The 14,260-nt window shown below is 37.9% G+C and overlaps 1 protein-coding gene across 3 annotated transcripts in view; it reads left to right on the plus strand.

The window, feature by feature from the left end:
• The window catches only part of ncf4 (neutrophil cytosolic factor 4), a 47,844-nt gene extending 33,630 nt beyond the window's left edge, over positions 1–14,214 (plus strand). The window contains exons 10-11 of one of the 3 annotated variants that reach the window (XM_051694895.1): positions 5,768–5,898; positions 6,107–6,180. In XM_051694895.1, coding sequence (XP_051550855.1) covers positions 5,768–5,898; positions 6,107–6,165 — 190 coding nt within the window. In that variant the 3' untranslated portion in view covers positions 6,166–6,180. Of the gene's footprint in view, positions 1–5,767; positions 6,012–6,106; positions 6,181–11,528 lie in introns of those variants that run through there. The other 2 variants (XM_051694893.1, XM_051694894.1) reach the window with 2 other exon arrangements.
• The last annotated feature ends 46 nt before the right edge of the window (positions 14,215–14,260 follow it).

Genomic DNA, 14,260 nt, shown 5'->3' on the forward strand with positions numbered 1-14,260 from the left:
TTTATAGCTTATATAAGACTTACATAATCACTTATATAAATTTAACTTACACATGGCTGTAAGAATGCATATAAGACACATGATGTAAAAGCATAAGTAGAATAATGTAAGGCAAATGATCAATACTGTTACATAATCATTACAAATACTGATGATAATCAATAATACTGATAAACATGAAAATTTTAGTCTTCAATTCCCTCCACTGGAGCTTCCAGCCGACAAGCTCCACCCATCACCTCCCAGATCATCACCTGTTATGAAGCGATTGGAGAGAGAAAATCGATTGACCAAAATAAAGAGATAGACATACAGGAAAGGAAGAAAAGAAAACAAAAAGGAAAACAAAGAAAACCCAACCCCATGATATGTCCCAGCATATTATGTGTCATTTAAGATTATGTGTAAATTAAGGAACCCCCAGTAGTCTAAGAAAAGGAAAAACTAATAAGTCTTCACCAGTGCCTGGATGAGCCATGAGCATCCCCCCCCACCTTCCCAGTTCCTGGCCAAAATAACAAACTAACATAAACGTTGATGTCATAAAATGTCCTATCCCTTGGGGTTGTAAATCAGTAGATGGGTGTTGATTGTTTGTGAGGTTGTGTTTTGTATGCAGTGTATTTCACCCTTTCACTATTCTAGTCAACACTAACAGCTGCACATGTGGGACATTATTTCCTACATATATCAAACTCTTACTCATTCCATCATGTAATATGCACCACCATGCTTCTGATACATGCTATACACCTGCATAATATAATTTGATATTTTCCCCACTGAGATGGTACCCTTTCCATTATTTGGTACACTTTATTGTTACTTGGCACCCAGTCCCATAATCCCCAATTGGAAATAAATGGCAAAGTAAAATGTTGGCCAGATCTTAATGTTACATTTTGAGTAATTTCTTTTTTCTTCAATTAACAATTTTTATTGATTCACATATATGTAACTTATAAGACAAAACATATATACATAGAATCAAACTTAACCCCAACTATTACCCCTTCCAATCCCATCCTAATCCCAACAACATAACAGTGGTCCCAAATGACATAGACACACATGACAATAAATAAATAAATAAATAAATAAATAAACAGATAAACACAACAACAATAATCACATATCCACAAATGACAAATACCCGCCCCATTTCTCCATGAACACTTTATCCTCCCTGTTCCTCTGAATGTTACTTCCTCAAAGCCCGCCACCCTTCCCATCTACGAGCACCACTCTTGAAAAGAGGGCGCTCCAGCCAACCTCCAGCCCCTCAGAATGATCTGCCTGGCGATCATGACACTAGTTAAGACCCAACTCTTTATGTGTCTACTTTCAATGTCAATGACCGCCCCATCACCCAAGATACAGAGTCTGGGGCAGAATGATACCTGAATGTCTAACACATCGCACACCAGACTCTGCACCTTTAACCAAAACTTTTGAATTTCAACACACCCCCAAAAGACATGGGTTATATCTCCGTCCGCTGATTGGCATTGCCAGCAGGTGGGTGTGTCTTTAAGACCAAGCCTATACAATTTAGAGGGGGTCCAGTAGCACCGATATAAAATCTTGAATTGTGTAAGGTGCACCCTTGCATCTCTAGATGCAGTTTTTATGTTTTTTAAAATCCTAGCCCATTCTCCCTCCTCCAATTCTAAGTTTAAATCTTTCTCCCATAATCTCTTGAGAGTGGTTGAGACTCTGTCTCCCAGACTCTGAATTAGCAGGGAGTGATACACTGATGCCTCATGACCTTTTCCAAAAGCAGAAGTCACCTCTCCTAGAGTATCTACTGCTTTAGGGGGGTGTATCCTATTCCCAAAAATAGTACAGAGCAAGTGGCGTAGCTGAAGATACCTAAAAAACGGAGATCTGGGGATTCCAAAATATTGAACCAAATTTTCAATGGATCTCATCACACCACTCTCATAAAGATCACTGAGTGTATTAACCCCCCTCGCAATCCACTCCGACCAACAAAAAGGGAACTTATTAATGCATAGTTTGGGGTTTAGCCATAGGCTCGAGGCAACATTTAAATAAATATCTGAATTAAACACTCTGGACACTTTTGTCCATACTGAGTGCAAATGTGAAATAACAGGGTGTGATTTAACTTCTCTGGTTAGATTGGCAGAAAGGCTTTGCAATGGCAAAATAGGGGCAAGAACTTCTTGTTCAGTGCAGAACCAGGGAGGGGCTCTTTCAAATGGAAGCGACCAATGAGTCAAATGTCTGAGACTGAATGCATAATAATGAAACAAAATCGTGGGTAGGCCTAGCCCACCTTGGTCAATCGGCCTATGTAGCTTACTAAAATGTAATCTGGGGCGTTTGCCACTCCAAATAAAAGAATTTGCTATGCTCTCAAATTGCTTGAAATAAGAGAGGGGGACATCTACTGGGAGAGACTGTAGCAGGTAGTTAAATTTTGGAATACATTTCATTTTAATAACATTAACCTTCCCAATCATCTATAAATGTAATGAAGCCCACCTGTCTACATCGCTCGAAATCCTTTTTATTAAAGGGTCAAAATTAACTCTAACTAAATCAGACAACTTTGTTGGGAATAAAATACCCAAATACTTAATGCCCTGTCTGGGCCACTGGAAGGCGCCTTGCTGGAAGGCTGTTACTGGACAGTACGCTGTCAGAGCCAAAGCTTCGGATTTAGACCAGTTGACTTTGTATCCTTAGAAAAGGAATTAATAATTCTGTGGAGGCAAGGCATAAATCTAGTGGGGTCAGAGACGAATAACAAAATATCATCTGCATAAAGCAGAAGCTTTATGCGTCACACCTCCCACCATCACCCCTGGAAAATGATCCTCCTTTCTTATTGCGGCAGCTAATGGTTCCAGGGCAAGACAGAACAATAATGGGGAAAGAGGGCAGCCTTGCCGGGTGCCCCTATTCAGAGTAAAATAATCTGAAATTAATCAATTTGTTCATACCGCCACTACCGGGTGTCTATAAAGTAACTTGATCCAACCAATAAACGTACTCCCGAACCCATACATTTCCAAAATCTTAAAAGATCATCCCATTCTACCATATCAAATGCCTTTTCAGCGTCAAGTGAGATGGCAGCGACCGGAGTCTGATCATTCGCCACGACCGGAGTCTGATCATTCACCACTGACCACATGACATTGATGAAACGTATAATGTTATCAGAAGAGCAATGACCCGAATAAACCCCACCTTATCTGTATGTATAAGAGATGTCATAACTTTACATAATCGGTTAGCCAAAATTTTAGCCAAAATTTTTACATTTAGCTGGATCAGGGAAATTGGACGGTAACTCTTACACTCACTTGGATCTTTGTCTTTTTTAAGAATCAGACTGATCCGGGCTTGCGTCATGGTTGGCGGAAGCTTTCTATTCTATTCTTTAATGATTCTGAATAAACTTCTAACAAAAATGGAGCCAATTCTGTAGCATAAGATCTAAAAAATTCAGCAGCAAAGCCATCCGGCCCTGGAGCCTTACCTGTAGGTAAGGCCTTAATTACCTCGTCAAGTTCCTCCAAGGTTATCTCAGAATCAAGAGAGTTTTTTTGCTCAGTTGTCAATTTAGGGAGTTCTAATGATTTCACAAAGTTTCTAATATCTTCATCAGTAGATGAAGACGTGGAACTATAGAGATCAGGATAGAATTCTTTAAAAGCATTATTAATATCAATGGCCGAGGTAAATATTTTACCACCAGCAGATTTCACTGAGGGAATGGTAGAAAAAGACTCTCTCTGCTTTATATATCTAGCCAGAAGCTTCCCTGCTTTGTCCCCTGACTCAAAATATGACTGTCTTGCCTTAAGTAACCAAAACTCCACTTTCCGTGACAAAATAGTATTATATCTGTATTTCAAACAGGTCAATTCTCTGAGGCCATTAGACGACATTCGGCGCTTCAGCTCTGCCTCGACACTTTTAATATTCCCTTCCAGCTCCACTAGTTCTCGTGCTTTGGGTTTTTTGGTGAATAAGGCATACTATGATCCGACCCCTAAGAACTGCCTTAAGTGCCTCCCAAGCCACGCCCACAGAGGATACTGAGGACCAGTTGGTCTCCATATAGACATTAATTTCAGTCTTTAACATTTGTTGGAAATAAGGATTTTGAAAAAGGGATACATTAAAGTGCCAGCTGTATGATTTCTTTTTCTCCGTATGTGGCAACATCTCACCAGGGTGTGATCTGAGACTAAGATGTTTCCAATTGAGCAATCCACAACAGATGAAATGAGGGACTTAGATATAAAAAAATCTATTCTACAATACATCTTATGGATTAATGAAAATATATATAGTCTCTACCAGATGGGTTCAAAAGTCACCAGATATCTGCAAGACCAAGATTTTTACACATCCTGTGAAGTGTTACCATTGCTCTAGTGGGCTTACACACTTTTGCTTCACTATGATCAAGGACTGAGTCCATCAATAGATTAAAGTCTCCTCCCAATATTATATCCTGAGGGGTGCCAGCGGCTTGCAACATCCCTTCAAGATCTATAAAAATGCCTTGATCATCAATGTTAGGTGTGTAAATATTAGCCAAAATCAACCTTTGCTCTTGAATTTCTGCTAAAACAATAATGACTCTTCCTATTTTATCTTTAATCTGTTTGAGGCATTTGAATTGTAGATGTTTATTTATCAATATAATGACCCCCCTACTCTTACTTGAGCCAGCACTAAAGCAAATATGTCCACCCCATATCTTCCCAAATTTTCAGTTTCCTGTGGGGAAAGATGCATTTCTTAAGAAACACTGTATCATATTTCTTACGTTTAAGAAAATAAATAACTTTCCTTCTTTTTATGGGGTGCCCCAACCCATTCACATTCCACGTGGAGAAAGATATCCCACTCATTGTTCAGTGAGCCAGCTGTTGTGAGTGCAGACGATGACGTAATCATTCTAATGTCCTTTAAAAATACTCCACAAAACAAACTCCAGCCAACAGGAGGCATTAGCACAAAGAATGATCAGATTCATCCACAGCTGATCTGAAGGAGTGTTATTCCACAAAACAAGCTCCAGCCACTAGGCGGAACTAGCCCAAAAAGAAACAAAGTAGACATCCCGGTTCCTCAGATGATCAAGAGTCAAATTCGCTCGGAGGGCGCATAAAAAAAAATACATCATGATTTACTCAGTCCGTCAGCTTTATAAAAGACATCCTTTGTGTGGGCATGTGGATATTTTGCGGTCATCTATAGTGTCCATTCTCAATCTGGCTGGGAACTTCAGTGTAAAAGCGATAATCTGTCCATGCAAAAGTTTGCTGAAGGAAGTGTCATGCCACAAAACAAACTCCAGCCGCTAGGCAGAGCCAACACAGAAAGAAGCAAAAATGGCACCCAGCTTCCTTAAACAGTCGAGTTATGTACAGCGAGTCAGTCCACTCACATAAGTAACATGCAATGGTTTACTCACCCATAGTTTCTATAAAGGACAGTGCTTTTTTGGGGCATAAAAATACTTCGCAGCCGTCTTTGGTGTCTGTTCTCAGTTTGGCTGGAAACATCAGTGCAAAAGCGATCTTCCATTGATGTAAGAGTTTCTTTCATTCCTTGCGTTTCTCTCTTGTCGAATTCGCAAAGTCCGGGAACAAGAAAATATTGTGATTCTTCCAAGAAAGCTTTCCTTTGCTCCTCGCCTGGCACAACACGAGATCTTTATCGGATGATCTCAGAAATTTGGCCAGGATTGATCGGGGCCTCTCTCCCTCAGCAGATCTGCGAGCCGGGACTCTGTGAGCTCGCTCCATTTCCAGTTTATGGCCTGTTATGTCGAGCAGACTCGGGAAGAGCTCGTCCAGGAATTTCACCACATCTCTGCCCTCTTCATGCTCAGGAATTCCAACAGTTTGTATATTGTTCCTTTGATTTCTATTTTCAAGATCTTCCAATTTTTCCAAAATGTTTTCCAAGTCTTTTTTGGACATGGGTGGATTAGCAGATAATTCCCTTTCTGATGATTCCAGATAATCAATTATATTCTCAACTTCTGTCAATCTTGTGACCAACTCAAAGAATTTTGTTTCCATCACTGTAATCGATCGACGTATTACAGCGAGATCCTCCAAATCAGCAACAGCCTTCATCAGCATCACCGAGATGTTGGACAGTTGACGCTGGATTTCATCTCCTGTCGTGCTTTCCAACTCGAGTCCCCGGCTCGCAGGCCCATCAGAGGTTTCAGCTAGAGCACGTAAGTGTCTTTTAATGTTTCCAGAGTCTGAGGATTTTGACTTCTTTGCCATGTTTACCTCAAAGAGCGAATATGTAACTAGGTGTATCGAATCTCACCGGATTAAACATGAAAATAATTAAAAACTGGCAAAGTGCGCAAAGCTAGTCGCTCACATGTCTGCTTCTCGCATGGCGTCACGTGACCCCCATTTCGAGTAATTTCTTAAACTCAAGGAGTCAAAAGAGGCTTGTTTGGAAAATGCCAAATAATACTAAAATCAAACAAACCATTGTTGTAGCGTTTCTAGAATAACTTCTAATCAATGTCAATGGAAATAACTCCTGAAATGAAAGCAGAGGAACATGGTTAAACATCTTTAAAAGTAATGGAAGAACAGTTTTCATTCTCAGGCCATCAGCCATCATCATCACTAGATTCATTCACTAAACAGGGTTTAACATTTAACCAGTGTTACCACCTATCTTTCTCTACACTCTTCCCCTTAAGGCAAACACTCTTGTCTGTTGTCAAGAGTTCTCATATAGTCCCTCCCACCTTGGTTCTAAGCCTTGTCAATGCATTTGACCATACAAAACTGCCTACTTCAGGAATGTATGGAGTGTCAGTAGTGTGTGTTTTTGTGAAAATGATCATGTTCAACAATGGAAAATATGTCCATGCCAATAAAGCTTCCTTGTGAATTTGGCACTACCCAGGAAAGTGTCCATAAGACTTCATCTTCATGTTTTTGCAAGAGAAATAGAAAATTTTATGAAATATCATAATCTGCCCATCATCTGGTAAATCTTGTCCATAATGGCAGAATGTACTGTTACCCTCCACTGGTCCTGTGGAAATGATTTGCTGATGTGTCCATAGCAGTAATTATCAGTGTCTCTCATCATTTGTCACCACCACCAAATCTCGCAGATTTGAACTTTCTTTGCTTTTGGGTAGACATATGATCTCCTCAATGAGCTGATGAACTTGTGCCTTAGTCCACATCCTCCCTTGAGAGTTTTCATCATCATTCTTGACAGCAAACTGTTAGCCTTCTGCTCCTCCTCCTTTAGCCCAGCACTCCCTTCTGAAGTGACCACGCTTTCCACAGTTGCCGCAAATCTTCGGCCTTCTATCCATGTTCACGTTGGATTGAACTGCCGCCACACCTTTCTGGTTTGGCTTGTTTCCTTCTTCCTTATCTGATCTCGTAGCCATCTCTAGGCGACTTGCCCATTGCAGGATTTGGTCATATGTGTCTCATGGATTGACCCCCAGTGATAAAGCTTGTTGGTATTTTGGGCCAAATCCATCCACAAGCATGTCAGTGAACTGTATATCATTTCTGTCAGGAACCTTTTTAGCGCCAAGAGCCCACTTTTCATAGGCATTCCATTTACAAAGCGCATATTCATCTGCAGATTCACCATCTTTTTGCTTAATCAGTGTCACTGTTGTGAAATAAATCTTTCCATTGCCCATAGCTCCTTGGATTTCTTTTCAAAACTCATCCAATGTCTGCCAGAGACCCCGTAGTCATCCCTGGCTGTCTGTCCATAAGTCCATCAATTGGGCTGTCGTTATGGAAGATGGTAATCGTTCCCATCAATCTCTTGGGGTTTTAGCTTCCACAATGGTGTGAATGTCTCTCAAAGTCATTTGATGTGCTTCAATCAAGGAATCTAGCTCTCACCAGAACTCTGTGTTTGTACCTTGTCTCTTCAGCGGTGGCAATGCTGTGAGAATGGCTTGACGTTCTCCTGGTGTAAATGGTCACTCTTCAGTCATCGTCATCTCAGATTGAAATTCTCCCCATCTGGTTGTAGATGAAGAAGAATAAGGACCAACTTTGTGTATTGTGACTATTTCATCAGTGTTATCATGAGTACAAGATGGTGTACATCTCAGCATTTTTGACTGGACAGATTTGGATTTTGTGATTATTGGAGCTGCTTGTGCAGACCTAATACATATGGCTCTGTAATAGGCATAGTGGAACTATTTTTTCTCAGCTTTGGCAGTTGTTAGTATATCAGTTCATAAGATGGTAACATTAAAGTTGTCGCTGAGTCGACAGGTGTTTGCAGATATTTTCGTTCAGCTTCTTCTATCATGTTTGTAGTGACTGGATCAAATGAGTCATTGCTGTTTGTCTTTTCTTCTTCTGGACATTTATTTAACATGATTTTATTCAACTTGTGATATGCTTCCATTTGAGGATTCGTTGCTTCAGCATGTGGAACTGGATAATCATCAACACAACAACAAATTCCTCCTTGTTTCAAAATCCAATGAGCTGTGAGTATAGGATATGCTTGTAGCTTGATGGAGTCATTTTGTCTTTCAAACCAAGTGATCTGTTCATCAATGGATGGTTCAATTTTCAGGCCTTTCTTCAACAGCTCAGCTTGAGTCTTCTCATTCTTTTAAAGAAACCATTTTGTGATCATCTGACTTTCAGCCATTGTACAACTGGGATGTGTACTGTATATGTATGTATGTGTGTATTTGTAATCTAAATGTCTAAACCTATCTTAATTTAAATCCTCTGTATATGTGTAAGAGAGGGAAGGGAAAAAAAATGTGTGTAACTGATATGAGTATGAAAGCCAAACGGCAGGGGGCTATGTGTGTGTGGGTATTAGAATGGAATGTGTGTCTAGTCAGTGTGTGCATGTGTGTGTGTGTCCTCTCTTCTGCAGTGATCTGGAACCCCCTTTCTCTCCCTACCGTGTGTGTATGTGTGTATGCATATGTATAAGGACAGGGAGCAAGAGAGAGAGAGTGTGTATTGATTAGCTCTCTCACTCTGGACATCTGGTTTTTACATTGCAACGAGACAGAACTGCTAGGTATAGAAAGTCTTAGAGTGGGTGGAGTGTGTGTGTGTGTGTGTGTGTGTGTGTGTTGGGGTGGATGGATGGACAGACTCTCAGGAGGCTTCTCCCTCCCTTACAACTCTCTTTCCTGCTTGGATAACTTAACGAAACAGGGATTCTACACACTCCTTTAAACTTTATCATACATTTTGTACCTTTTATGAATACTTAAAAAAAATAAAAAATAAATATATATATATATATATATATATATATATATATATATATATATATATACATATATATATTTTGTATTCCTTTATTCTTTCTTTCTCCTTTCCTCTTTTCTAAACAGTGAATACTACATACATTAAAACCAACTGTATTGCTATAATCAAGTTAAGTTAAAATATTTTGGAGTTTTACTGATCAGATCAACTCAACCAACCAGATCAACTTAACTTAGCCAAATCAAACTTAAAGTAATCAATTAACTTAAATTAATCTTAAATTTAGGAACTTAAATTTAGCTATGTCTGACATTTACTAAATTGATAACACAGTTCTTTTACAGCAGTTCTCATACAATATGTCTCATCACTGACTATTATCAGGCAGACTTATTCAAAATTATCAAAAAAGTCTTACCTGATCTTGTATTCCATTTTTAGGATAACAATTTGGTAATTTTTTTTTATTTTTTTTTTTCAATATTTATGAGGGGCATCTAGTTACAAATCTAAACAAAATGCACACAGCAGTCACGCTCAGGTCTCAGGAGGTTAAACATAAGCCTATCAGTGACCTACAATAGACTGTGATCCATTTTACAACTGAGTTTGCTAATCTGGACGTGTTCTTACGTTCCTTCTGTACACATGCAACACATGAACACTTTTGTGCATCTCACTGTAGTTACATACAGTTTCACTGCTTTTTGGTGTCTCTAGCTGTGTCAAGTTAAATGTAGTTTTAAACTTTAAAAACGTATCTCGAGAAACCTGTACTCTGCTTCGTCCAGCTGTCTTTGATTAGCAGACAGTTTGTTGCCTGTACAGCTTCAAGTTGCCCGTACAGCTGGAGCTTCGCTAACTGCATCCTGCTATCAAATCATCAGTCTTAATGCTTAAATTTCAAATATGATTGATTTCATTATTAATTAATTAATTTACCCAATATTTGTGTTTGCTGTGCACTTTTATGCTTATTAGCCCTTTCAAAAAATCTAGAATTTCCTCAAACTTGCTGCAACTGGCCGCAAATCTGCCACTCATTATTTTTACATGCAAATGAGTTTTGCAGCAAACTCTTTATCGTCACCAAAGGTTTGCTGCAGGTTCACCACAACTGGTGAAGAGCTGTAAACCTCTGGCAAACACATGTGGCAAATAGCAAGCTCATTTGCATGTGAAAATAAAGAGTTGTGAATTTGTGGCAAGTTTGCAGAACGTTTGCCAGAACTCTGTATTTTTTGTAAGAGACAGTATTACTCCATTAGCTTAGCAACATGCTAACATCATAGTCACCAGTTCACATCAATTCACATATCAATTGAGTCGGGTCTTCGGTGCGCTTAAAGTGAGGAGTGCTGTTTCTGTGGATCACGGAGTTTCTTCTATGTAGAGTATTTCAAATCAATCATATTTCAGGTTTCATTTGGGTAAAGGATGCTGCCTTAGGAAGTACAGTACCATCGATTCACAACCCCAGAGCTCATGGTCTGTCTTTAAAGGTTTAAAATAGAGTTAGACCAATATATTGGTTTTAACGATTCATCTGTGCCAATAGTTGCTTTTTGGAACTATCAGTTATTGGCAAAAATCTGTGCCGATAGTTGCATATAGTTTTTTCTCCATCCGTGTTCCTCTGTGGCCAGCATTGGAGGAGTCTACAGTAAATACAACTTGATTCTACAGTATAACAGTGGCCTCTAGAGGTGAAATAAAAACAATCACTAATATTCTCACTTAATGCATATTTTGTCATTTTGATTGCATAATCAAGTGTTCTAAATTGAAGCGAGGGATTTAAAAAACTATCTGCCAATTAATCTTCATTATTGGTATCGGCGAAACCACTATCGGTTGACCTCTAAGTTATCATAAAAAATCATATGGAAAAAATGAATGGGATTTTTACTTTCAGAACCTGAGTTAGGGTAGCTGCCTCGGCAGTAGACATTATTGTAGCTCAATAGGTTTTGGAAACTGATTAATGAAATGTCTAATTTCATTATTAATGTCTAATTACTGTTCTATAATTAGCCTCATTTGCATAATATTCAGTTGCACATTTTATTTGCATGCGGCTCGCACAGTGTCAAACAATTTGTAGACAGGTCACAAGACTGCTGACACAACATGGAGGCCTCAAATACTGTTATACAAATTATATTTGCGCTTAGAGTGACCTCTAAACTGCAAAGTAATTTGTTCCTCCTCCCTCTCTCTCTCTCTCTCTCTCTCTCTCTCTCTCTCTCTCAGAGATGTGTTTCAAGTGGATGATATTGCTTTGAACTATCGAGATCCTGAGGGCGATCTGATACGGATATTAGACAATGAAGACATCGCTCTCATGGTGCAAGAGAGCAAAACGACAGGGTCAAAGGTCAAAAGACCCGTGAATCAGTTTCCATGGGAGCTGCTGGTCACACATGCCAAAGATCTCTCTGTCTACAACACCGAGTATTAACATGATGAGTGTGTTTGTCTGTGACCTCTTTTTATGCTCATGTAATTTCAGAATTATTATACAGTGTTCATTGTTTTATGTTGTTTTCAAATTGAAAACATTTTTGTTTATTAACGTAATCAGTATTTCACAGTGGAAGCTAATGTGGAGCATATTTGATCAATTTTAGTGCTAATAAATAATGATTTTACGTATGAGCAGTACTTTATAGTCCTTTAACTTGTATGGTGGTGTAGATAGTTGTCTAGTATTCCTGTAAAAATATCTAAACATCGCTAAAACAAGTTAAATTGACTTCAGAAGCAAAATGGCAAACAGTTATTAAGTCTTTTTCTCCCCAGAGAAATCAAACAAAATATATTGAGGTTTATGCTTAAAAAGAAAAGAAAAAAAATGCCAAATGGATTATAAAAAATAGTTTATATTTCTTATACCCCATTGGCAAATAGTTTTTTCTTTTTATAAGCGTAAACCTCATTAAATTGTATTATCTTCTCCACATTGCTTCTCAAGTAAATGTATCTTGCTTAAATAATATTTTGATATCTTTACTAGAAAACAAGGCAAAAGTAAAATAATTTTTTGCAGTGTGATCCCTTCAAGGTTAATGATCAAACTATATGATATTCTTTCATTCATTTTTTGTTTGGTTATTGATGTGCCCTCTGAGGGCATTTGTTTGACCAACTTCCTTCTTTCAGTTTCTTTTTTTGTGCAGATTTTAAGCAAAAAGAAAAAGTATTTTCATAAATAAAATTTGACAATCTTGGGTGGCTTGATGTGTGGCTCAAAATAACTTGAGCGACACAAACAATATTTGCACAAATTATATGCATTTTACAAATATATACGTTATTTTGATGCTGACATCTCTCTGCATGATTTTAAATCACATGTAATTCATATTACACAAACACTTATGGAACAACATGATTGCTGTATTAATGTGTTAAAAAAAACGGTGCATTAATTTACTGCATGAACTAACATTGAACAAAACTTTTTCAACACTTATTAATCTTGGTTAATATCAATTTTAACATACTAATATATATTTTTTAAGTTGTACAGTATGTGTTTACATTAGCAAAGAATGTTTAGTCTGAGACGGATCACTTGTATTAAAATAAATGGGAGAAACTGAAGCATAGTCCAGACTTACAGGTAAAAGAGCCATCACCTTTTAGATGCAGACATCGCCTGTCAATCAACCCGAGAACGTGCATGCGCATTAGCTGAACCAGCCTGAACATTTTTGTTTTTTAGTGTGATCTGAGCAAAAGAAGCACAATTTATGTACCATTGTTGTCAGATTTTACTGCTGCTTTGAAATATGTTCTTTGATCGTAATCTTGACCAACCGTTTTGGAGATTACTGTCTTTCCCCATTCAAGTAGATATGAGCTGTACTTTTATGCCCCTTGTATCCGTAGAAAATAGCTGGCCATTCCAAAGATGGCTGCAGAGTTGACTGACTTGCCTTAAAAAGGGACTTTGACATTAGTTAATGCATTAGGATTTTACAATTTCATTTTTATAAATAAAAATGATTTATAATCAAGACTAATAAATGTTGTAAAAGTATGATGCTCATTGTTAGTTCACGATACATGCATTTACTACACGAATACAACCTCATTGTACAGTGTTACCAACAAAAGCCTGATTAGATAGATGTATCAGTGTGAAGAACGTTCTTAACTGGACTTAGCAACAGCTAATTATTAGTTGTGTTGCTAAGGCAAGCATCAATATTATTATTGATCATACTTTAAGTAAGCAATACCACCACTTATTTTCTCACTAGAAAGAGTAAAACTAGTTTTTATCTATGCTGTTTTTATTTATGGATGGATGGATGGATGGATAGATTCTAAAATTGGGCAAGGAAACATATGGCACATTGAAAACTGCAAACAAAGCAGTTCTGGCAAAAGTAAACACTTTTGCGGTTGAGTTGGAACAAGTTGAAATAAGTTCATAACACTTTAGATGTCAGTGTGACCAGTAGAGCCGTGGGTATAAGACACAAGCAAAGGACAGTTGTCACTCATTCCACAGACACACTGCTGTTTGATGGTAAGCTCAACTTATTCTGCTGTTTTCCTTTACGCATACAGATGTGTAAAATATCTGACTATCTGACTGTAGGTGTCTTGACTCAACTGTTTATCTTATTTACTTTACATGATTTTCTTGTTTGTTAGCATATGTGCAACGCCATACAAAGAATTTACACTCTGATGCATGAATATTGAAATCACAAAGGATTTTTTTTTCTATTTATTGTACTTTAGAACAATTATATTGTCATTATAATATCTAATATTTGCTTTAAAATAACTTTGAAATATTTCTACCTGATCTAACCCTTATAAGTTACTTTTCTTGGAGAAATTCAGTGTAGTTGGGGTTGATTCAGTCATACATTAAATGCTGTTTTAACATACTGTAAATAAAACCAGTTCTTGTGTTGCAGTTTACTGTTTTTCACTGTGAGCTTTTCTTTTCATTTAAGGATTAT

Source organism: Myxocyprinus asiaticus, chromosome 50, assembly GCF_019703515.2.
Source record: "Myxocyprinus asiaticus isolate MX2 ecotype Aquarium Trade chromosome 50, UBuf_Myxa_2, whole genome shotgun sequence".
Lineage (NCBI taxonomy): Eukaryota > Metazoa > Chordata > Actinopteri > Cypriniformes > Catostomidae > Myxocyprinus > Myxocyprinus asiaticus.